The following is a 25,680-nucleotide window of genomic DNA, read 5'->3' on the forward strand; positions in this document are numbered from 1 at the left end:
GTTGAGGACTTATTAAAAATCAGGTACTGTACTAAGAACTCTGCATATGTATTAGTTCATTTAATGTTTACAACCACTCTATTAACTTTCCTATAGGCAAGTCAAGGAATTTGTTTAGGGTCTTAAAGCTATTAAATTGTCCTGTCACGGGTGGCACCAGTGGCTCAGCGAATGGGGCGCTGGCCCCATATACTGAAGGTGGCGGGTTCAAACCCGGCCCCGGCCAAACTGCAACAAGGGAACAGCCAGGCGTTGGTGGCAGGCGCCTGTAGTCCCAGCTGCTTGGGAAGCTGAGGCAGAGAATCGCCTAGGCCCAAAAGCTGGAGGTTGTTGTGAGCTGTGACACCACAGCACTCTACTGTGGGCAATAAAGTGAGACTGTCTCTTAAAAAAAAAAAAAAATTGTCCTGTCACATAACCTGGTTTTAGGCTTGTGATCATAAAGGTCCTACACTGATGGTACTATAAAGTAAGAACTATGGCTAGAAAGAGTAACAGTTCTATCAGCAGAGGGCAGTATACACTAAGAAAAGGGCATTTTTTCCAAAGAAAAAGTAAGAGAAAAAAAACAGAAACACTAGAACTCTCTGCAAGTGCCTTTACTAGTAGACCCTTGAGGACTGTAGTGTAAACTTGTATGATGTAGTCTTTATTTCAATTATAAACCCAAAGGGAAATACATTTTACAAAACAGCATCAAATCATATTAGTAAATGTTCATTCACTTTCTGAAATATTATTCATTTTAACCTAAGAAACCTAGTTCTTTCAGTTAACTAACTGTATCTATGACCTTAGGAAAATCATTTAATTTCCTTGGATCTCTTCTAGAAAATTAAAAGACTTGGACAAAATCTCTACAATCTCTTTTACCTCTAAAGTTCTAGAACTTTGTAATTCTATTGAACTAGTGTTTAAATGACTCAATATAGGGCTCCAAAGTAATGCAAGAATGCAGAAAAAAGAGTGACATTCAGAAAAGTCCTAAGGTTTTCTTTCCCCAGCCTATGTGATAAAGTAAAACCTACAGAAAAAGTTACTTCTGGGTGGCGCCTATGGCACAAGGAGTAGGGCGCCGGTCCCATATGCCAGAGGTGGTGGGTTCAAACCCAGCCCTGGCCAAAAAAGAAAAAGTTACTTCTTCTCTTTTTGAAAAATTTCTAAGAATCATTTAGGTTCTTCACATTAGCAATACATTTATGATGGTAGAATCTATTTTGGAGGATCCAGCATAATGTTCAGTACACTGTTTATTCAAATCTTCATATAGTCAGCTGAGATATAGATTCCCAAGGCTGGGAGAGGTGGCTCATGCCTGTAATCCCAGCACTCTGGGAGGAAAAGGCAGGTACATCGCTCAAGCTCAGCAGTCTGAGACCACCCTGAACAAGAGCTAGACCCTGTCTCTAAAAATAGCTGGGCATTATGGTGGGCACCTGTAAGTCCCAGCTACTTAGGAGGCTGAGGCAAGAGGATTACTTGAGCCTAAGTTTGAGGTTGCTGTGAGCTATGACTCTACCGAGGGCAACAAAGTGAGACTGTCTCCAAAACAAACAAACAAACAAACAAAAAACCCCCCAGATTCCCACACCTATCTGAGATCTACTGAAACCTCCAAAGAAAAACTTAGAAATAAGTATTTTTAGTATTCAGGTGACTCTTATGATCACCCAAGTTTGGTTTATATTCCCGAAGTGTATCAAACTATCTTCTAGTGGTTTAAAAGAGTAAGAGCACTCAAGGTTTCTGAAAAAGCTCATTATGAAAGGCACCAAATAGAAGAATTTTAAGCCTTTTCTTTAATTACTTCAATCAGATAGCAACTTAACACTAAAATTCCAAAATAAAGCAAAATTTAAATCCCCTTCATGGTGTGATTTTACCTGGGAATTGTGTTACCTAGTTCATTCAAGTCTTTTGATTGGATACTAAAGTCTTTCTATTTCAAAAAGAAATGTAAACAACATTCTCTATTAAGGACTTACACTGCCATATGTGCATTCCAACCAAGAGTAAAAGGTGGTTTTGTATTTTCAGTGCAATGAGATGACAGGGTCAGGTATCTTGGAATGATGACTTGCTGCCCAATCTTGTTGTTAAGCGAGAGAGCCACATTAAAGCTGTATCGTTTCAAATGAAGAATAAGGACCCTGAAAAACAGGAAATGATGACCTTACCAATTTACACATAACAGAGATAGCTTTCTCATACACTAAAAGAGATTATTTGGTGGGGGGCGGGGAGCACTCTAATTAATGATGATAGACAACTTTTGATTTTAAAAATACATTTGGCTCAGGGCGGCGCCTGTGGCTCAGTGAGTAGGGTGCCGGCCCCATATGCTGAGGGTGGTGGGTTCAAACCCAGCCCCAGCCAAACTGCAACAAAAAAATAGCCGGGCATTGTGGCGGGTGCCTGTAGTCCCAGCTGCTCGGGAGGCTGAGGCAAGAGAATCGTGTAAGCCCAAGAGTTAGAGGTTGCTGTAAGCCGTGTGACGCCACGGCACTCTACTGAGGGCAGTAAAGTGAGACTTTGTCTCTACAAAAAAAAAAAATACATTTGGCTCAAAGGGGTAGGCCACTGGCCCCATATGCCCTAGGTGGCAGGTTCAAGCCCGGCCCCGGCTAAAAACTACCAAAAAAAAAAAAAAAAAAAAAATATATATATACACACACAAACACACACACACATTTGGCCTACTAATAAGACATCAAAGAACATTGGCAGAATACCTCTCATGTGCAGGCATTGGAGGTAGGTATTAAGCATTCAAATAAAAACAAAATAGGGACACTGGTGGATTAAGGTGGTTTGGATAAAATACTCATGATTTTCCTAGGAAAAACATAAACAAATGCAACACAGCAAATAAATTTTCAGTATTAGTAAGAATACTAATTTTTAAATTGGTATTGATACTGGGTTAAATACTTATTTACTTCATTGTTACACAGTTTATAAAGAAATATCCTTGGTGGGCACTGTGATTCATGTCTTTAATATTCGAAGTTTGGGAGGCTGAGTGGGGGTGTTTGCTTGAGGCTAGGAATTTGAGACCAGCCTGAGCAACACAGTGAGATTTGGTCTTTACAAAAAACATAAAGATGGCTTGGTGCCTATAGCTCAATGGCTAGGGCAACAGCCACATACACTGGGGCTGGTGGGTTCAAACCTGGCCTGGGCCTGCTAAAGAATGACGACAACTACAACAACAACAAAAAATAGCCGGGCATTGTGGCAGGAACCTGTAGTCCCAGCTACTTGGGAGGCTGAGGGGAGGGAATTGCTTAAGCCCAAGAATTTCAGGTTGCTGTGAGCTTTGACGCCACAGCACTCTACCAAGGTCGACATAGTGAAACTCTGTCTCAAAATAAATAAATAAATAAATAAAGATTAGCTGGGCACAGTGGCACATGCCTCTTATCCCTGCTATTCAGGAAGCTGAGGCAGATGGATCACTTGAACCCAAGTTGAGATACAGCAAACTATGGTGATGCCACTGCACTCTAGTCTGGCCAATAAGGTGAGACCCTGTCTCAACAAAACACCCCGAACCAAAACAAAACAAAAAGAAATAGGTGTTATTTAACCACTACTGGTAAATTAATGACCATTAAATAAAAATGTACATGCCCCTTACATTCTAGGATAAATATTAATTATTTCAAGATGATTTCTAATAAAAATTATTCTTTTATTTCAGAAGTACTTTCTCTGAGAAAGGTAAGAAAGAAATAGAAAAAATTTTCCCATCAAGAAAAAAGTTGTACAAAAGTCCACATGCCAAATCTAGGTTGTGGGTATGAAAAGGCTTTTAGCTTTTTAGAAAACACTGAATTATTTTTGGTTACTATTGTGGTAACCTTTTCACTTCTCTTACAGAACATAATTTCTGCCTCATGGATTGAATGTATTTCTTAGCCCACAAGAACACTTTAAAAATTGAATTTCAAAAACTTTATGGGAATAAATTTCAGGGCTAGGCATAAAAAAGTCTTATCTATGAAAAACTATTTCCTTTTTTAGCATATATGCCTCTATCTCAGAAGCCACAAACTCAAACATTTGCAGATTGAAGTTATTGATTGTACTTCTCTTTAAAAAAGCATGCTAGAATTCATGACCTTCAAATTCATAACTTGAGAGAACAAAAGGACTCGAATGATGCAAAGTGACTAAAAATAATGTTGAAAATAAAAAATTTTGACTAAAATTTCAAATAACCCTAACCAAAATAAAAGATAACATGAAATAGGAAGATGGTAAAAAAAAAAAAAAATCACTGATTTTCAAAGATGAGGCCCTCCCCAAGAATAAAATCAGAGTGGCTTTGAATATTAAAATGAACAAAAACAGAACAAAACAAATCATCAGGGTCCAGACAAGGTGACCCAGAGTAGGGCTTGTAATCCTAGCCCTCTGAAAAGCTGAGGGAGGAGGATCCCTTGAGCTCAGGAGTTCCAGATCAGCTTGAGCAAGAATAGAAAAATTAGCCAGGGATGGTAGCAGGCACCTGCAGTACCAGGTACTCAGAAGGCTAAGGCAGGAGGAGTGCTTGAGCCCAGTAGTTTGAGAATGCTATGTGCTAGGCTGATGCTACAGCACTTTAGCCCAAGTGACAGAGCAAGATTCTACCTCAAAAAAAAAAAAACAACAACAACAACAACAAAAAAGAACCCCAACCACCTACCCATCATTAAGATTTAAGATACACAGATTTCTATTTCATGTTAAGTTTATTTTATTTTATTTTTTTGAGACAGAGTCTCACTATTGTTGCCCTTGGTAGAGTGTCACGGTGTCACAGCTCACAGAAACCTCAAACTCCTGGGCTGAAGTGATTCTCTTGCCTCAGCCTCCCAAGTAGCTGGGACTACAGGTGTCCACCACAATCCCCGGCTATTTTTTGGTTTCAGTTGTCATTGATGTTTGGCAGGCTCAGGCTGGATTTGAACCTGCCAGCTCCAGCATATGTGGCTAGTGCCCTAGCCGCTGAGCTACAGGCACTGAGCCTCATGTTAAGTTTAGAATAAACTAACTTTAACACAAGTGATCTACAAGGAAAGAAAAAAAAAACAAGGAGAAAAATTACCCTTTTGTTCCCATTTGAAAGACCAAACAGCTAGAAAATGGGAAAGGCAAGAGATATCCACCTTGCAAAGCCAGAGTAGTTTTTAAAAATTGTATACTGGTTTCCTTAGTGACAGCTGGTAACAACCAATCCTTTACCTTAAACTTTCTTCCTCTCACCCTCCTACCTTAAAACACTCAAAAATAGGGAAGAACAAAGTCTCTTAAGTAAAAAGTACAGACTATGGTCAATATAGTAATACTGCTATGATTTATAATCATTTCTTTAAAATAAACCCATTTTCTAGAAAGGAGATTATGGAATGTAAAAGAACTAGTCTCTAGGAGCTAGGTTCCAGAAACTTCACACTTGCCAATAGAAAACTGAAGGTAAGAAAAGAAAGCAAAGAAAAGCACTCTACAAGCAAAGTACCTCATAAATATTTAATGTTAATAATACCCTTGCTTGTGTTTGAGATCTATTTTGGACAGAACTAAAAAACCTGTCCTGTAACCACATCACCATTTTTTGTAACTAGCTTAGTTTTATGTTTGTTTATACAGAACTAACACAAGTTAATTTCATTCCTAATTCAGAAAATTTATCTTATGATCGTAGAAAACGTACCAACTTGTAAAATTATCTGAGAAAAAGAAATGCACATATTGCAAAAAATTACTCTTATTTTCATGCACATGTGTATTTGTCCATAGCAGATTTTTACTGAAGGTTTGGAGGGAGATGACAGCAAAACAGAGAACAAGAAATTAAAACTGAATGTTACATATTACTGAATTTAAAAATCTACTAGCTAGTCCCCTTTGTTATTCCAAAGTCTCACTAGCTATATCATATTGCCATCTTCCTGGGACTCTCAAGACTCTTTCCTTCTTCAACATTCCAAACCTATTTCCTTTATGGAAGTGCATTCTATAATACCTCTCTACCCTTTACACACTTCACATTTCAGCTTTGCTGATCTCCTTTACCAATTCATTCTGGTAAGCTTCACTTACTTGGTAGTATTTATATGTACTTCAAAAAAAAAAAAAAAACTGAAGAACAATTAAATTTACCTGGGAAGCCTATTAAATTTGTGCCTGACAAGAGCACACTTTCCACCACACTTCTCACAAGAATACTCAAGTTCTTCTGCCTATAAAAAGAGAAAAGGGAAAAATAAAGAAGCATGAAGTTGAACTGAATCAGCAGTACAGTCAAATAATCTTTTCTAGTTTCATTAGTTCAGTGGAATGAACCAGTTTAAATTTTGTATCTAGAACCATAAGCCTTACCAAATTAAGACAAAATCTTCAAAGTATACTAATATAATAACATGCTCTAATTTCTAATTCAGAATTCCCAATTTCCCCTTTTATCAAGGAAACACTTAAATTTATAACAGTAACTAGATTCTAGCAGATTCCCAACCTTTTCCCCATGGATACATGTGAACCAATGTCAAGAATATATATAGATTTTTGGTTGTAGCAGAGATAAGATCACCTTCGGCAGGGCATCTTACAAGGGTGCATGTGAAACTTAGTAAATGTAGAATATAAATGTCTTAACACAATAACTAAGAAAATGCCAGGAAGGCTATGTTAACCAGTGTGATGAAAATGTGTCAGATGGTCTATAAAACCAGTGTATGGTGCCCCATGATCGCATTAATGTACGCAGCTATGATTTAAAAAAAAAAAAAAAAAGGACTTTTCCTTTTAAAGATTAATCACCAATGACAGCGTCAGTTTGCCAAATCAGCTATCCTTGCTTCTCCATGTTAAAGGACAGGTGTCTGCATACCCACTGGCCTTCGCCTGCCTGTCCATCAGGGAGCCTGCAGTGCTCTGCAGCAACGTCCCTACCTTGGAAGGTCAAGCTTCAGATCATGGGCCAAGTCCAGCCCTGCCATCAATTTTTGTAAATAAAGTTGTATTGTATCGGGGGAAAAAAAAAAAAGATCACTTTCGGGTGAGGCAAAGTTTTCGATCTGTTCAGTATAATGCTATCCCTTCTTTACAATTGAATCTTCTAGTGATAAGCCACTGAGAACAACTGTTCTAAAAGGACCAAATTTTGGGGTAGATATCATAACCTAGAGAAAACTGAAATAAGAAATCCTTAAAAAATGGGGGCCAGGATACATAGGACAATCTTCAAAGTCTATGAATAATAATGAAATAGTAAAACAAAAATGACTAAAGTAAAAAGAATCAGGTAGAACTGAATGTTTATCATTTAAAGGACAAATTTTTTTAACCTTAGGAAGACAACCCTACCAATTTGCTGTAAGTAAGGACCACTGCTATATACATGAAGGGGGATCTTGGCAAATTTCCACCAGAGCACTGCTACAACAGAGGTCTAATTATGCATACAGAAACTTTCTCAATATCTGTAAGTATTATCATAGACCCAAATATTTACCTACAGCTTTGGATAGATATGATTCTTCCTTCTGTTTCTAACGAAGTACATATAACTTAAGGAAAAGCAAGTAGCATTTTTTCATTTCTCAGATCTTAGTATATCAATTTATATGGTATCTATAATTCTAAATCACATTACTGAGTTTTAGTATATGTAATTTCAAATACTTTAAAATTTGCTTACAAATAACAAATTGTTTCTACGGTTCTCTAAAAAAACACTTGCTACTGAGTAAAATAATCTAAGCAATCAATTTTTCCAAGAGTTACAATTAAATTTACCAACCTTTTAAAAAAATGTTATTTATAAATACTTCTCGTGTTATTCCCACAAATAATTTTGTTGAAATTAAGTATTGAAAAAATTTTTTCAAATACAATTATTTATGATATATAGAATTTAGTTATGTGAAAATACCAAAAATCTTACTCTAAAGAAAAGATCAAGGGAATCTTGAATTGAACGAGGAGGAAGTGGTTTTTTCCTACGAGGAAGGTCAATAGAGAGGTCATTAAACTGTTCTCTTTTCGGAATAATCTCTCCACATCTGTAAGAATAAAAGGAGGCAGATATAAGCATTTATAGAAATACAGAAGAAAATACAAATATACTTACCTGAGAAACACTGTTCTCTCATGGAACTTATACTATCACTGGGCATAAGAATTATACATTTAAGACTTTTCTCATGCTTACTGTATTAATATAGATAAAACCTTAACTGGAAATATTAAGTACTTTCTTAAAATGCTAAATTCCTAAATTTTACATTTTTAAGACACCTCAAACTTAAAAAAAATTAAAGTGTAACCTACAAAGTGAACCAGTTACCTTTGAAAAGATGATCAATTACCAGTTAACATATCCATATAATTACCACTCAAATCAAGAAACAGAATACCATGAACTCCCTAGAAGCCCCCTCACAAATCTTTTCCCCATCACTACCCTCTTCCTTCTTCTAAAAGGTAACTATCATTCTGACTTCCAACACTGTAGTTGAGTTTTGTCTGTTTTTGAACCTTATATAAATGGAATCACACAGCACATTTTTCTTTTCTTTTTTTTTAACAGTAGAAATTTATTCTTTTACAATTCTGGAAGCTACTAATTCAAAATCAGGATGTCAGCAGTGTTGATTCCTCTTGTGGGCTCTGAGGGAGAATCTGTCCCATGTCTGTCTTGCTTCTGGTGACTGTGGACAATCCTTGGCTTGTAGATACATCACTCTAATTTCTGCCTCCATTTTCAGGTGGTCATCATCTCCCTTTCTCCCTGTGTGTCTCTGTGTCTTCACCTGGTGCCATCTTGTTTGGGTCTCTGTTCTTTTGTTTTTTTTTTAATTTATTGTTGGGATTCATTGAGGGTACAAGAAACCAGGTTACACTGACTGCATTTGTTAGGTAAAGACCCTATTACAATCGTGTCTTGCCCCCAAAAGATGTGGCACACACCGAGACCCCACCCCCTCGCTTCTTCCCTCTCTCTGCTCTTCCTTTTCCCACCCCTCCCTCCTCTCTCTGCTCTCCCCTTTCCCCACCCACACCAGGTCATTAATTGTCCTCATATCAAAATTGAGTACATAGGATTCATGCGTCTCCATTCTTCTGATGCTTTACTAAGAATAATGTGTTCCATTTCCATCCAGGTTTATACAAAGGCTATAAAGTCTCCATTTTTTTAATGGCTGAATAGTATTCCATAGTGTACATATACCACAGCTTGTTAATCCATTCCTGAGTTGGTGGGCATTTCAGCTGTTTCCACATTTTGGCGATTGTAAATTGAGCAGCAATAAACAGTCTAGCGCAAGTGTCCTTATGAAAAAAAGGATTTTTTTCCTTCTGGGTAGATGCCTGGTAATGGGATTGCAGGAACAAATGGGAGGTCTAGCCTGAGTTCTTCAAGGTTTCTCCATACTTCCTTCCAAAAAGGTTGTATTAGTTTGCAGTCCCACCAGCAGTGTAAGTGTTCCCTTCTCTCCACATCCATGCCAGCATCTGTAGTTTTGAGATTTTGTGATGTGGGCCATTCTCGCTGGGGTTCGATAGTATCTCAGGGTGATTTTGATTTGCATTTCTCTAATAATTAGGGATGATGAGCATTTTTTCATAGGCTTGTTAGCCATTCGTCTGTCTTCTTTAGAGAAGGTTCTATTCATGTCTCTTGCCCATTGATATATGGGATTGTTAGCTTTTTTCATGTGGATTAATTTGAGCTCTAAAGATCCTAGTTATCAAGCTTTTGTCTGATTTAAAATATGCAAATATCCTTTCCCATTATGTAGGTTATCAATTTGCTTTGTTGTCTCCTTACCTGTACAGAAGCTTTTCAGTTTAATTAAGTCCCATTTATTTTTTTTGTTGTTGCAATTGCCACAGGAGTTTTCTTCATGAAGTCTTTCCCCTGGCTGATAGCTTCTAGTGTTTTTCCTATGCTTGCTTTGAGGATTTTTATTGTTTCATGCCTTAAATTTATGTCCTTTATCCATCTTTAATCAATTTTTGTGAGTGAAGAAAGGTGTGGGTTCAGTTTCACTCTTTTACATGTGGATATCCAGTTCTCCCAGCACCATTTATTAAATAGGGAGTCTTTCCCCCAAGGTATGTTCTTGTTTGGTTAATGGAAGATTAGGTGGTTGTAAGATGTTAGTTTCATTTCCTGGTTTTCTATTTGATTCCAAGTGTCTATGTCTCTATTTCTGTGCCAGCACCATGCTGTCTTGACCACTATGGCTTTGTAGTACAGCCTAAAATCTGATATGGTGATGCCCCCAGCTTTGTTTTTTATTACTAAGAACTACCTTTAGCTATGTGGGGGTTTTTCCAGTTCCATACAAAACACAGAAATCTTTTTTTCCAAATCTTGAAAGTACAATCTTGGTATCTTAATAGGGATGGCATTGAATAGGTAGATTGCTTTGGGAATTACAAACATTTTAACAATGTTCTTCAAATGTTTAACAATTCTTCCCAGCCATGAGCATGGTATGTTCTTACATTTGTTAATATCCTCTGCTATTTCCCTTCTTAGGATTTCATAATTTTCTTAACAGAGGTCCTTCACCTCCTTTGTTAGGTATATTCCTAGGTATTTCATTTTCTTTGAAGCTATGGTGAAGGGAGTTGTATCCTTAATTAGCCTCTCATCTTGACAGCGTCTTTCTTTTAATTGACCTGTTTTTGTTCAACAGGATTGTTAAGATTCAACCATGCCTGTTGCACATGACTTCAGTGCATTTTCGTTGTCATCCAGTATTAGTCTGTATGAATATTTCACAGTTATCCATATTATTACTGATGGACATTTGGAATGCTTCCAGTTTTTGGCTACATGAGCAATGCTGCATTGAAAATTCTATGGTACACATGTCACATGTGTAGACACTTCTGTTTGTCAGGAGGAAGACCCCATCTCTATCAAAAATAGAAAAATTAGCTGGGCATTGTGGTGGGTGGCTGTACTCCCAGCTACTTGGGAGACTGAGGTAGGAGGACTTCTTGAGCCCAGGAGTTTCAGGTGTTGTGAGCTAAACTGATGCCACAGCACTCTATCCTGGGGCAACAGAGTGAAATTCTATCAACTGCCTACCCCTCCCCAATTAAGCCATTCCCAAAGATGGTAATGGTATAGACAACAAAATGGGATGGAGATTCAGATGTGAGAGGTTTTCAAGGCCAGGGATGTTAGTAAGAAAGTGGAAAACGCTCTGGATGAAGGATGGCATGGCAAAGGAGGGAAGCAGATTTCCTTGGGGAGAAGCATCACATCCTTGTGCACAGAGTAACTCTTGGGTCTGGAAAGTGAGGTCATTTGATCCTGCCCTCTGCCCTTTGAAATGTCAGTCCAAGCAACAGAGAGTCTATGAGAGAGAGAGAGAGACACACACACACACACAGAGAGATGGGGGTGGGGGAGCGGAGAATGCACATGCACTTTAGAAAATCATTTATCTATTGGGGAAAAAAGACTGAAGAAATCATGAGAGAAGGCAAGAAATGTCACAAACTAATGACACAAAACTACTATCTTTATTAAAATTGTAGTAAAAAATATTAGAATGTTATAGCCAGAAAAGATGCCAGTGAACACTATTATTTTGAGCAGCCTATGAAAAATAGATATGGAAGACAAAGAACTGGACAAAGAAAAATTCCAGAATAAATGGAAGAAGTAATATCTAGGAATGGTTTCCTTAAGCTGAATTAAAAAAAAAAATCTTCAGTGAAAAGGCTCTACCATGTTAAAGGCAAAGTTAATGAAAAATGTGAATAACTAGGTGTAAACCAGTGAAAAACTGTAGATTTCAAAAATAAGCAATGCCACAGATTTTCACAAAGGAAAAAAACCACAAAGCCAGAGTCCTTATGAGTCTCATAGAGTACAAGGAACATGATATGATGGGGTAGTATATAATTACATTAAGAGGGGAAGACTGTGTGTGACTCGATAATTCTGTATTAAGAATGTTTCATGTGGGCGGCGCCTGTGGCTCAGCGGGTAGGGCGCCGGTCCCATATGCCGGAGGTGGCGGGTTCACACCCAGCCCCGGCCAAATTAAAAAAAAAAAAAAAAAAAAGAATGTTTCATGTGTGGGGCAGCGCCTGTGGTCCCAGCTATTCGGGAGGCTGAGGCAAGAGAATTACCTAAGCTCAGGAGTTGGAGGTTGCTGTGAGCTGTGATGCCATAGCACTCGGTACCAAGGGTGATAAAGTGAGACTTTGTCTCTAAAGAAAAGAATGTTTCATCTGTGAAAGCCACAGAAATAATTCTTACTTATCTAGAGATTCTGAAGAATTCCATTTTCTCTAAGAAATATTTATTTAGAGGGCGGTGCCTGTGGCTCAGTCAGTAAGGCGCTGGCCCCATATACCAAGGGTGGCGGATTCAAACCCGACCCCGGCTGAACTGCAACAAAAAAATAGCCAGGTATTGTGGCGGGCTCCCAGCTACTTGGGAGGCTGAGGCAAGAGAATTGCTTAAGCCCAGGAGTTGGAGGTTGCTGTGAGCTGTGTGATGCCACGGCACTCTACCTAGGGCCATAAAGTGAAACTCTGTCTCTATAAAAACAAACAAACAAACAAAAAAATATATATATATATATTTATTTAGAGATATACTATATGTGACTAGAAGATTAATCAAAATAAATTTTTTTGAAGTGAATTGCATGGTATAGAAGTCCTAACGATGGGCATAGAAATTAATTAAATATAGAAAGTCAGTCTAAATACTTATTGTATAATATGGCTGAAAAGCACTGTATTGGTTTAAAAAAATTCAAAGTTTGATCTATTTTATAAAACAAACATTTCAGTAAAAATAATTTGGTAAATTTAGTAAAATTAGTAAATTCAGTAAAAAAAAAATAAAAGCAACTAACAAAGAGGATTTTTTCCAGTGAAAAAGAAAACAAGTATTTCCAAACAATTCGCTATTCCACACAGCAATGAAAAGAATAAAAAAGTCTACAGATAAAAATTCATTGATTAGTTAAGATTAAAGCATACAGAATATAACAAAATATTTAAATTCTCCTCAGTGATCACTTCACCAAGCATTTTTTTTTTCTTTCACAAATAGGATTCTTTGTCATTATTAAAAGCCTGGATTTTAGACAGATTCTTGGACTGGTGGTTCATATCCACCAGCTTGTTCAACTTTAGCACCTGTCTCATCCCCAGTAGCTTTTCCAGAGCTACTACCTTCACCATGAAGCTCCATGAGTTTTCCCAGTTCAAACTTGGGTTTCTTTAGCATTTTTACTTTTCTAACGAAGATATCATGGAGAAGATAAATAGATTGGCATGCCTTTTCTATGTCTTTTCCAATGCTATCTGGAATCAATTTATTGACAACTTATTTCAAGTCATTGGTCTGCACCTCTCTGGTCATGATTTCCATCATTTTCTTCCGGATTTGGAAAACCTGTTGGTGCTGGGCCTAAGAGCTTCCGTATCTGATTGTTGCGTTTTTTTAGTAAAATCAACATAGAACAGACGAAGCAATAGTCTTAACATCAACATGAGCTTCAATCATAGTTTGCCATTTTTTAACCATAGAACACATTTTGTCACGGGTAAGATCCATGCCATGGAAGTTAGTCAGGCAGTTTTTGCCCTGAACATCTTCAGTAATCAGCTTGAATTTTCTAAACGCAACTTCATCATTCTGCAAATCAGCAAGACTCACTTCAAACACATGACCTTTGGGCCATAAGATGCAATTTTGGTTCTTTGAGTCCTGGTGACTAGTGTTTTTCCCAATATTCCTTATATTGAACATAGCAGGTGCCTTCACATCATACCAATCTTTCTTAGAAAATGGATCAACCACTTTCTTCTTGGCTCCCTTTTTGCTGTCTTTCGTAAGGCGCTTGTTCTTGCCAACTGCCATGACGGTGCTCAGCGAGCCAAAAGGGTGGAAGTCTCTTTCTATCTTTATAGAAAGATAAAGACTGAACCCGGCCCCGGCCAAACTGCAACCAAAAAATAGCTGGGTGTTGTGGCGGGCGCCTGTAGTCCCAGCTACTCGGGAGGCTGAGGCAAGAGAATCACTTAAGCCCAGGAGTTGGAGGTTGCTGTGAGCTGTGTGAGGCCACGGCACTCTACCGAGGGCCATAAAGTGAGACTCTGTCTCTACAAAAAAAAAAAGAAAGATAAAGACTGAAAAAAGATGTTTGGTATAATCTATTAATTTATGCTTTCCCTATGACATAAGGAAGATGAGATAAGAATTCACAATATTTGGTATGTCACAAGACAGTATTAATCATATACCATGAAGAATTTAAAGGGGAAAAAAGTTTTCTTAGAGATTACTTACGCTTTACAAATGATGGAGTGCTGAACCTCAAACTCCAAATTAGTAATAACAGGGCAAGTGTATACTCTGGTAACAGAAATATCTGGTGAATTTTCTTCTCCAGGAAAAGGTTCAATCTTCCAAGTTTTATTTAATTTTTCCATATCCTCTTTCAGCTGGTCTAAGCACTGACTTAAAAATTCATGAGCATCCTAAGAACACAATAATATCCTTAATGAGGCCAAAACATTTCTTGAGACAATGATAGCTTATTTACATTTGATTTAAACAAACCACTTGGAAGTCAGTGTCATTATGTAAACAAGGTCCAGTTTATCCTAATAAGGATTTCAGTTTAGGTATTTTATGAATAAAAACAAATGATAAAGTTTTTTTTTTTTTTGAGACAGTGTCTCACTTCGTTGCCCTCGGTAGAGTACTATGGAGTCATAGCTCACAGCAACCTCAAACTCTTGGGTTCAAATGATCCCCTTGCCTCAGCCTCCTGAGTAGCTGGGACTACAGGCACCTGCCACAAAGCCTGGCTATTCTGACGGGGTCTCATTCTTGCTCAGGCTGGCTGCAACTCTTGAGCTCAGGTGATCTACCCACCTGGGCCTCCCAGAATGGTAGGATTAAAAGGCATGAGGCAGAGTGCCTCGCCTAGATTTTATAATCTTTCTTTTTTTTTGAGACAGAGTCTCACTGTGTCGCCCTTGGTAGAATGCTGTGGTATCACTGCTCAAGCAATTCTCTTGCCTCAGCTTCCCAATTAGAAGCTGGGATTACAGGCACCCGTCACAACGCCCAGCTATTTTTTTTTTTTTGTAGTTGTCATTGTTGATTAACAGGCCCAGGCCGACTTTGAACCTGCCAGCCCCGGTGTTTGTGGGCAGTACCCTTAACCACTGAGCTATGGGCACTGAGCCTAGATTTTATATTCTTAACTGTCAGTTGCATTAACATAAATGAATGAATCTTTACTTTACTAAAAAAAAATGCACACATACACACAAAATAGTAATTTTTCTAAAATAGCCTTTGAAGCTAACAAATCCAAAGTTTCTTACATTGAAAAGGCATCTATTAAAAAAAAGAAAGAAAGAAAAGGCATCTGTATTTTAAAATGTAAAACAATACACAGAAGTCACACTGAACCTTACCATAACTCCTCAGGCTTTTTAATCTATGATGAACACATATACACAAATCTCATTTTAAAATAAAAATCCAGAAAAACACTAAAATAATTTCAACTTTCCTATCTCTAAAATGTTTAAAAACAATTAGTACTCACATTCTGCATATAACCAGAAAATCTCTCTGCTGTAGCCGAAATGGCATTTTTAACTTTCTTGAGTAAATCTTTTTTGGTCTCTGAATTACAGATATCCTTTTTAACAAGCAAGTGTGCAAAGCGCCTGATGAAACAAAAGAGACAAGCATCTAGTAAAGCAAAATATTTGTAGAACATTGTATGGCATAATTTTTTTTTTTTTTTTTTTTTTGAGACAGAGTCTTACTCTGTTGCCCAGGCTATAACCCAGGCTGAGCTCTGGTGTCAGCTCAGCTCACAGCAACCCCAAACTCCTAAGTTCAAGCAATTCTCCTGCTTCAGCCTCCCTAGTGGCTGGAACTATAGGCATGAACCACCATGCCCAGCTAATTTTTCTAGTTTTATTTTATTGTATTTTTTGAGACTGAGTCTCACTTTGTTGCCATTGGTAGAGTGTGGTGGCATCATACTTCACAGCAACCTCAGACTCTTAGGCTTAAGCAATTCTCTTGCCTCAGCTTCCTAAGTAGCTAGGATTATAGTCCTCTGCTACCAAGCCTGGCTATTTTTAGAGGCGAGGTCTTGCTCTAGCTCAGGCTAGCCGTGAACTCAGGCAATCCACCCGCCTTGGCCTCCCAGAGTGCTGGGATTACAGGCATCAGCCACTGAGCCTGGCCCTAAATTTTCTAGTTTTAGTAGAGATGGAGTCTCACTCTTCTTAGGGTGAGCTCAACCTCCTGAGCTCAAGCGATCCTCCCACGTTGGCCTCCCAGAGTGCTAGGATTACAGGTGTGGGGCCACAGTGCCTGGCAAGGCATGATATTTTAAACACTAATTACTAACAATGGCATATAAAATTTTAAGTGTGTAAAATCCCTTTATTTTATAATCAGTGAGGTAAAAAGTTTTCAGTTAAGTACAAATACCTGATAAGTGCATTGAGTGGAATTTTCTTCCATGGGATACCTTGCTTAAGCAAGTCATTTGCAAATGACTGGAGTGAAAATAGAGATTGTAAAATAGCATTCATATAGCAGGTATTTCCCAAATTGGAGAAACTGAAAATGAAAGAAATAGTACTTTAGAAGGCAACAGTAATTCCTGAAATATGTTCAATACAGTAGGGGTTCACCAATTTAGCATGAGAATGAGAATCACCTGGAGGCTTGTTAAACTATAATTGCTCAACCTCAACCAAGTCTCTGATTTAGTAAGTCTGGACAGAAAGGATGCAAAAATGTACATTTCTAACAAGTTATCAGATGATACTGAAAGAGATTACACTTTGAGAATCACTGCATTATAACACTGTAACAATAACTTAGCTTAATTTAACAGAAAATTACACATTTTCAAATGAATGCTAAACATGACTGGGGGCTTACTCAAAGAACCATTCTTGTTTTTTTTTTTTTTTTTTTTGAGTCAGAATCTCACTCTGTTGCCCAGGCTAGCACGCCATAGCGCGCCATGATGTAATAGCTCACAGCAACCTCAAATTCTTGGGCTCAAGTGATCCTCTTCCCTCAGCCTCTTGAGTAGCTGGGACTACAGTTGCCTGCGACACTGCTCAGCTAGTTTTTTCTGTTTTTAGTAGAGTCAAAGTCTTGCTCTCACTCAGGCTGGTCTCGAACTCCTGAGCTCAAGCAATCCACCTACCTTATAGACTCCCAGAGTGGTAGGACTACAGGCATGAGCCACTGCGCCTGGCCTGAGCTATTTATTCTTAATTTTAAGTTTTTCCCTGAGATATAACCTACTCTTTTCTCTTAAGTATATGCTCAGATAAAGGAAATACCGTGTCACAGAACATATGTGTTTGGCTTTAACAGGTACTGTCGCTTTTCCTAAGTTCATATATATTTTTGGTTTGTTTTGTTTTTAAGAGATAGAGACTTACTTTGTCACCCTCGGTAGAGTGCCATAGTGTTACAGCTCACAGCAACCTCCAGCTCTTGGGCTTAGGTGATTCTCTTGCCTCAGCTTCCCGAAAAGCTGGGACCACAGGCGTCCACCACAACACCCGGCTATTTTTTTTTTTTTTGCTGCAGTTTGGCTGGGGTGGAGTTTGAACCCGCCATCCTCAGTATATGGGGCCGGCGCCCTACTCACTGAACCACAGGCACCGCCCAGTTCATATATATTTTTAAACCTTTTATTTGGAAATATTTTTAAGCATTCAGAAAATCTGCAAGAATAGTATTCTTTACCCAGATTCACCAACTGTTAATCTTTTGCACCATGCACTTTTATCATTTAATACTCCCATATATACTTTTTTCCTGAACCATTGAGGATAAGTTGCATACATTACTCACCTTTATTTCTAAATACATAAAAGTATTTTTCCTAAGAATTAAGAATATACTCATAGATAACCAGAATACAGTTATAAGCATCAGCAAATTTAACACTGACTTATTTTTTCTACTCTCTTAATCTAATTTTGTCAACTGACCCAATAATATTCTTTATAGCTTTTTATATTTCTCCCTTCAATAACAAATTCAGTCTAGGATCACATAATGTTTTCATATTTCTTTAGTTTCCTTTAATCTGGAATAACTCTTCACCTTTCTCTTTTATGACCCTGACATTTTTGAAGAATATAGCCTTTTCTACTCGTTTTTTTTCACCCCCAAAGAGATAATCTTACTCTGTCACCCAGGCTGGAGTGCAGTGGTGTGATCATAGTTCACTGCAGCCTTGAACTCCTGGGCTCAAGCAATACTCCTATCTCTGCCACCCAAACATCAGGGACTACAGGCATGCTGCACCACATTGAGTTAATTTTTCTGTTTTGGTAGAGACAGGGTTTCACTTTACCACCCAGGCTGCCAAGTGAAATTTTGAATTTTTGACCTTAAGTGATCCTCCTGCCTCAGCCTCCTAAAGTGGTGGGATTTATAGATATAAGCCACCATACCCGGCCACTACCTATGATTTTTAATGAAATTTTCCTGTTATTGGATTTGCTATATTCTTATGATGAAATTCAGCCCAGGATGGAAGAATACACAGTGATGCTGTGTCCTTCTAAGGCAGTGGTTCTCAACCTGTGAGTCCTGACCCCTTTGTAACAATGAAAATAAATTGTGGCATTAGGAAGGTTGAGAACCACTGTTCTAAGGGCGTCACATCCACAAATGGGTGATATTCCTGTATTGGTCACTGGTGACGTCACTTTTGAATATCCAAGAGAATTTCTGCTTCTGACTATGAGGAAGTATCAGGGTCTAGAATAACCCTCTCACTACAAACAATAAGAAAACTGGAGAAATATAGAAAATACCTATTTTCAGATCCTGGACAATATATGTAAGAAGTGCAAAACTGTGATCCCTAATAAAAGGGAAACCAATGATTTGACCCCTGCCATTACCCAGTTTTTCTGTCCAGGGGAATTTGTGAACTACAGTCCAGGGAGGCCCTAAACAGAGTCAAGAAATCTTAATGAGTTGAGCTGAATGAAACGAGTTTGGGAGGCTGAGAGTGCTAAGACTTTTGGGACAGAGTACTTGCAAGGAGGGAGATGCACAAAGAAGGAGCTCCAGAAATCTGTACGGGAAGCTGAATACCAACCTGTGCATGCATAGGGTGAAACACCAGTCAAGAAAAATGTTAAAGTAAAGAATGATTACTGGGGAGTTATTAGCCAAACAATTCCCAGAGCTCATGCAGGGCCTAAAATTGTTTGACTTTCTAACCAGTCAGAATGAGATCTAAATGAATTCACGGAGTATTAACAGTCACCTCAAGGGGGCCATGCTTTAGGAGAGGATGCAAACTGGCCTTAGGGAAAAGAATATTGTAGCGTCAACCCCAAAAGAACTTAAACACATCACGTGAATGAGAGAGAAGAAAAAAAAGAAAGAAAAAAAGGACTCAAACACAAGCCTCAAAACAAACACAAATGCAAAGATGTTAAAGCAACTATATAAAATATGCACTATATGACTAAGAATCAAAGAACAATATGAACAGCAAAGGGAGAGAAATGGAAGATATACTTACAGATGTAAAACACAATATTTGAAATGAAAAGCTCACTGGATGCTATTAATATCATATTAGATACTGCAAAAGAAAAGTATTAGTGAACTTGAAAACACAGGAACAGATCATCACTGACCTGTAGAACAGTATCAATTGCACTATCATATATAACTGGAATCCAGAGGGAAGAGACAGAAACAAACCTCAAAGAGTAATGGGTAAAAATGTTCAAAATCTGATAAAAACTAGAAACCAACAGATTCAAGAAGCTCAATAAATCTCAAGGAGGATAAACACAAATCAAAATGAATACATTAAACAATTGCTGAAAAATCTTAGGCCAGGCTCAGGGGCTCACACCTGTAATCCTAGCACTCTGGGAGGCCAAGGTAGATGGATGGTTTGACCTCACAGGTTCTAGACCAGCCTGAGCCAGAGCAAGACCCCATCTCTACTAAAAGTACAAAATACTGAGAGGCAAGAGGATCACTTGAGCCCAGGAGTTGGAGGTTGCTGTGAGCTATGATGACGCCATGGTACTTTACTGGCAACAGCTTGAGACTATATTTCAAAAAAAAAAAAAAGAAAGAAAAGAAAGAAAGAAAAAAGAAAAAGAAAAATCTTACTATAACAAAACTTTTTTTTTTTTTTTTGACAGTCTCACTCTGTTGCCCAGGCTAGAGTGTCAACTATGCTGACAGCAACCTCAAATACCTGGCTGGGTTCAAGTGATACTCCAGCCTCATCCTCCTGAGTAGCTTGGACTACATACAGGCACCTACCACAATGCCCAGATAATTTTTCTATTTTTTTGTAGAGATGTAACCTTGTTCCTGCTCAGGCTGGTCTGGAACTCCTGAGCTTAAAGGATTCCTCCCGCCTTGGCTTCCCAGAGTGCTATGATTGTAGGCATGAGCCACTGTTCATGGCCTTACTGACTGGTTTTTAAGATTTTTTTTAATATTGCCAGGTGTGGCCATATTTATTTAGACTTTTTATGTTGCTATAAACTTTTTCTTAAACCTTTTTGTTTTACCATCTACTATGACCATTTTAAATAACACTTGTGACCTTTGACTCACAAGTGTTACTACGAAGTAATTACATTTTCCTTTGTTTCTTTCCCCATTTTCTCTTAGTTGCAATCTTACTACTTTATTAGAAGACATGAAGTTTATACACCATTCTTCTATATATATCCCTACCATTGTTTGTCTATGGCTCTATAACTGAATACACAAAATTTTCACCTCCACCTTTTGTCAGGTTTCCTGAAAATGACATTCATTCTTAACTAGCTTTGTGTAATGATTTTGAAAAGTCTGATGTTAGTCTATTTCTCTTGCCCTTAAAAATTATTTCTTTTTTTTCCTTTTTAAGACAGGACCCCACTCTGCTGCCTTGGCTAGAGTACAGGGTCATCATTGTATCTTGCTGCAGCCTCAAATTCCTATCTCCGTCTTCTAAGCAAGTGGGACTACAAGTGTGAGCTACCACACTCAGCTCATTTTTCTTAACTTTTTGTATAGACAGGGTCTTGCTATGTTGCCAAGGCTGGTCTCAAAATCCTGGCTTCAAGTCATGCTCCTGCCTTGGCCTCCCAAAGTGCTAGGATTACAGGCATGAGCCACCATGCCTGGCCTATTTCAGCAATTAGATCAAGGAACTGGATTTTTCCTTGTCTTTAAAGCCTAAACAGTTGCAGTAAGATATATCTTAACAATTTAGGTCAATTTTTTTGGTACCTGGGAAGCTCTTTCAATATAAAAATTAAAGCGTTTTATTTCTGGAACATTTTCTTAGATCACTGTTTTCAATACTAGTTCTGTCTCAATGTTTTGATTTTCTTCTTTAGGAACTGTAAGTGTATATAACATGAGACACACCTTGCCTTTTTTCCAGTTCAACTACAGTAGAACCTTCATAGGTGACTACCTCCCTACACTGACCACCTCCTCAAGTTGACCTAATTTCATATACCAGACATGCACCACACATACATACTAGTACACTAGGCCTATTTCCTTATGTTGACCACATCTGTATATTGACCAGTTTGTTATAGTAACTTAGGTAGTCAACTTACAAAGGTTCTATCTGATATTTTCACTTCTTTTTTTTCATAGTTGTTTTTCTGCTTTCCTTCAAGGCTCATGACTAAATTTTCACTTGAGTTTATTTTCCCTTGGGCATCTTTAATGTAGACTTCATTTTTGATATGATGTCTTCCTTTTTCTCTATCTTTTCTGAACTCAAGCAATTGTCATTTCATTTTTCCCCATGTGGCCATTTTAAATCTTAGTTTGAATTCTTGATTTATAGTAATTTTTTCATATTTCTAAATGGCTGTTTCAGGATATTTAATTCCATTTCAAGTTTATTCCATGGTTACTTCTGGGGGGCTGAATTTTCATTGGCTAAAATATTTTGATTCTTTTTTTTTTTTATAGCTGTTCTGTAGATAAGTGACCTACTTTTTAATATTTCTTTTGATTTTGTGAATACAGTCCAAATTAATCACTCTGTCTTCTGTTAGTTTAGTAAAGTGTCGCTTCTTTAATGGATTATCACAGTGGAAAGGGAGATATAGGGTTTGGCACATCTTATTTCCATTTCATTCTGGGAAAATTCTTATTTTCTTCTCTTGTTTTTAAACCAAGTTTCCAGATTTGGTTGGTTACCTTATAAGAAATTATTCTTTGAAGCTGTTATATCTGGGACCACTCACTTTCACTATAACTAGAGCTGCAAACTACCAAGATCCATACCAGTATTTAGTATTTTGGTACTTAAGTATTTGATTTTCTTTTTCTGGGAGTGATATTTTTCACTGTTTCATCTATGTCTTCCACTCCTATATATTCCTTCCATGGAATCTCTTAAACCTCTTGTTGCCACCTCTCGGTATCCATCCACAGGCTTAAGCAGCAGAAAAGAGGAAGACTGCAGGAATCTGGGTTGCTTCTCTACTTAAGAAGATACTTTAAAGGTGATGATATTCTTTGTCTCCTAGTAATACTGAAGCATAGGCTTTGTATATCTTTACACATAAACATTAACATAACTTTTTAAACATAAACTTTATGTTTTTTGTTTTCTGGAGAATTTATGAGGTACATAGGAATAACATAGGATCCATTATCCTCTTGAGCCGGTAGTTTTTTTTTTAAAAGAGTCCTTAGTCTTGAGTACTTACATCACTGGACATACTATATTCTAATTCCTGAAGGAAGTTTGAAAAAAGGAAAGATGTATTTCTAGAGATGAGTATAGGCACTATACAGAAATGAAGGAAACAGTGGAGGAGCCTGGAGCACTGAGGGTGGGCAACTTAATGAGGCTGTCAAGAAAATTTAAAGGAGGGGAGTAACAGAGACCAGAAGTAAACTATAAACACACAAGAGGAGGCAACAAGAAAATGAGATAAATAAGATCAAAGAAGATAGAAACAAGATCTGAATGAAGAATGGCCACAAAATGGGACAGATAATACCAATATAAGAATACTATCTGGGCCAAGTGCCGTGGCTCACACTTGTAATCCTAGCACTCTAGAAGGTCAAGATGGTTGGACAGCTTGAGCTCACAAGTTCGAGACCAGCCTGCACAAAAGCAAGAACCCGTCTCTACTAAAAATAGAAGAAAAAGAACTGAGGCAAGAGGATCACTTTGAGCCCAAGTGTTGCAGGTTCCTGTGAGCTATGACACCACGACACTACGACACTCTACCCAGGGTGACAGCCTGGAACTGTCTCAAAAAAAAAAAAAAGAATGCTGTCTGGTCAGGAGACAATAGATAATAATTGAGGCAGAATAGTCAGAATGAAGCACAAAGGAAATTAAATATTAAATTGGAAGACAAACATTGTAGAAGACAGAGCAGAAAGGACTAGGATCAAAGAAAGCAAGCATCAGCTAAGTAGACAAGAAAATGAAATGTTTTCCTTGCAAACTTTATGATAATTTAATCCAATATGCATATAAACTACTATGAATTAGCCCAACTGGCAAACACCACTCTTTTAAGCGAAGTGATAAGTTTAAAGCTAGTACAGAAGCAACAGTTGGAGAGGGATTCCCTCCTGGCAGGAGGGAATTTGGTAAGAATAATCAAAATTTCAAACAGTCTTTCTTAGTCTTAGTAATTCTATTTTGAAGAATTTCTCCTATACAGCAGTTCCAATAAGTATTAAAAACATGTGTATATGTGTAAGAGGGTACATTATAGTCTGGAATGTAATTGTAAAAGAGGGAAACCAAAATGTACACTAATACGATTCAAAGTTTTATCTTAGTATTATAAAGATGCCTAGATTAACGTGCAGTAAAAGAGAGCACAAAAGCAATATGGCATAGTGGTTAAGAATGCAACTGGCGGGCAGCACCTGTGGCTCAGTCTGTAGGGCGCCGGCCCCATATACCGAGGGTGGCGGGTTCAAACCCGGCCCCGGCCAAACTGCAACCAACAAATAGCTGGGCATTGTGGCGGGCGCCTGTAGTCCCAGCTACTCGGAGGCTGAGGCAAGAGAATCGCTTAAGCCTAGGAGTTGGAGGTTGCTGTGAGCTGTGTGATGCCACGGCACTCTACCGAGGGCCATAAAGTGAGACTCTGTCTCTACAAAAAAAAAAAAAAAAAAAGAATGCAACTGGCATCTAATGGCCTGGATTTACTACTGTATAGTACTGATGATATTGCTTTGAGCAAGTAAATTAACTTCGCTAGGCTTTAGTTTATCTATAAAAGCAGATCTTTAATGTATTTATCTTACAGACCTGTTGCAAGAATTTAAAGAAAAAAATCTTAGGACACAGCATCTGGCACATGATGAACACTTTAGGAAGACAGTTACTATTTTTTTTTCTTTTTTTGAGACAGAGTCTCAAGCTGTTGTCATGGGTAGAGTGCCGTGGCGTCATAGCTCCCAGCAACCTCCAACTCGGGCTCAAGTGATCCTCAGGTTTTTTTTTCTCAGTTTTTTTTTTTTTTTCTTTTCTATTTTTAGTAGAGATGGGTCTCGCTTTTGCTCAGGCTGGTCTTGAACTCGTGAGCTCAAGCAATTCACCCACCTCAGCCTCCCAGAGTGCTAGGGATTACAGGCGTGAGCCATCGTGCCCAGCCAAGACAACTACTATTATTACTACAGTTATTACGCTATTGACTGGGGAAGATATATATATAAAACTTAATGTTGAAAGTATCTCACAAATAGGATGAAGTATGTGGTGTTGAAGAATATGCATTTTCTCCTTTAAAAATGAATATTACATATTTAAAAATTCAAAAGTTGTTTGGAGACCAGATAATGGACTTCACATTACTTATAGATATATCTTCATAAGTGCTCTAATCTCTAGCTGTTTTAGAACTATAATTAATGTGACTCCTTTCATCATTTTTTACAGACAACAAAGCATACATCAGTTGAATCACCTTATTTAAAAAAGAAAAGTAAAATAAAAGAATCCACCACCTACCCCTGCAGTTGTTGCTGTTGGTGAGAGGAAAAGGGCACTCTTGGTTTGTTCCAACCAGTATAATCTTGGTTACACCTCAGTTTTTTAACAGAAAGAGGAGCTGGCTGAGGAAGAAATCCCAAACTTCTTTTGGCAGAGGGAGTCTGGCTTGAAATATTACTCCTATAAAAAAGAATTAATAATGAAGAAGCAACATAAACGTCTGTTTTTTTGTTGTTTCTTTTTTTGAGACAGAGTCTCATTATGTCATCTTCTGTAAAGTACTGTAGCATCACAGCTCACAGCAACTCTTGGGCCTAAGCAATTCTCTTGCCTCACCTTCCCAAGTACCTGGGACTACAGGTGTGCGCCACAGAGCCCGGCTATTTCTTTTTTGTTGTTGTTGTCATTGTTGTTTAGCAGGTCTAGGCTAGGTTCAAACCCACCAGACCTGGTATATGTGGTCAGCACCCTAACCACTGAACTATGGACGCCAAGCCCCAAATAAACCTTTGAATGCTACTTCGTCCCCTCCTCCCATACATTCAGGGAAGTTAATGTCCAAGAAAAAAAATCTTAAACTTAGGGAAATATCAGTAATAATGATAACTTAAAGGAAAAATCTTCCAAAGGTAAATTACCAAGT

The 25,680-nt window shown here is 37.9% G+C and overlaps 1 protein-coding gene and 1 pseudogene across 6 annotated transcripts in view; both read right to left on the minus strand.

Annotated features, from left to right (window-relative positions):
• The window catches only part of USP37 (ubiquitin specific peptidase 37), a 121,689-nt gene that overhangs the window by 26,004 nt on the left and 70,005 nt on the right, over positions 1 to 25,680 (minus strand). For all 6 annotated transcript variants that reach the window (XM_053597977.1, XM_053597980.1, XM_053597979.1 and 3 more), the window contains 7 exons: positions 25,056 to 25,217; positions 16,511 to 16,642; positions 15,606 to 15,729; positions 14,330 to 14,520; positions 7,934 to 8,051; positions 6,148 to 6,227; positions 1,986 to 2,150 (listed from right to left, as the gene is read on the minus strand). In XM_053597977.1, the coding sequence (XP_053453952.1) occupies positions 1,986 to 2,150; positions 6,148 to 6,227; positions 7,934 to 8,051; positions 14,330 to 14,520; positions 15,606 to 15,729; positions 16,511 to 16,642; positions 25,056 to 25,217 (972 nt within the window). The remainder of the gene's footprint in view (positions 1 to 1,985; positions 2,151 to 6,147; positions 6,228 to 7,933; positions 8,052 to 14,329; positions 14,521 to 15,605; positions 15,730 to 16,510; positions 16,643 to 25,055; positions 25,218 to 25,680) is intronic.
• Positions 12,979 to 13,900, minus strand: LOC128590643 (40S ribosomal protein S3a-like; annotated as a pseudogene).

Source organism: Nycticebus coucang, chromosome 7, assembly GCF_027406575.1.
Source record: "Nycticebus coucang isolate mNycCou1 chromosome 7, mNycCou1.pri, whole genome shotgun sequence".
In the NCBI taxonomy this organism is placed as follows: domain Eukaryota; kingdom Metazoa; phylum Chordata; class Mammalia; order Primates; family Lorisidae; genus Nycticebus; species Nycticebus coucang.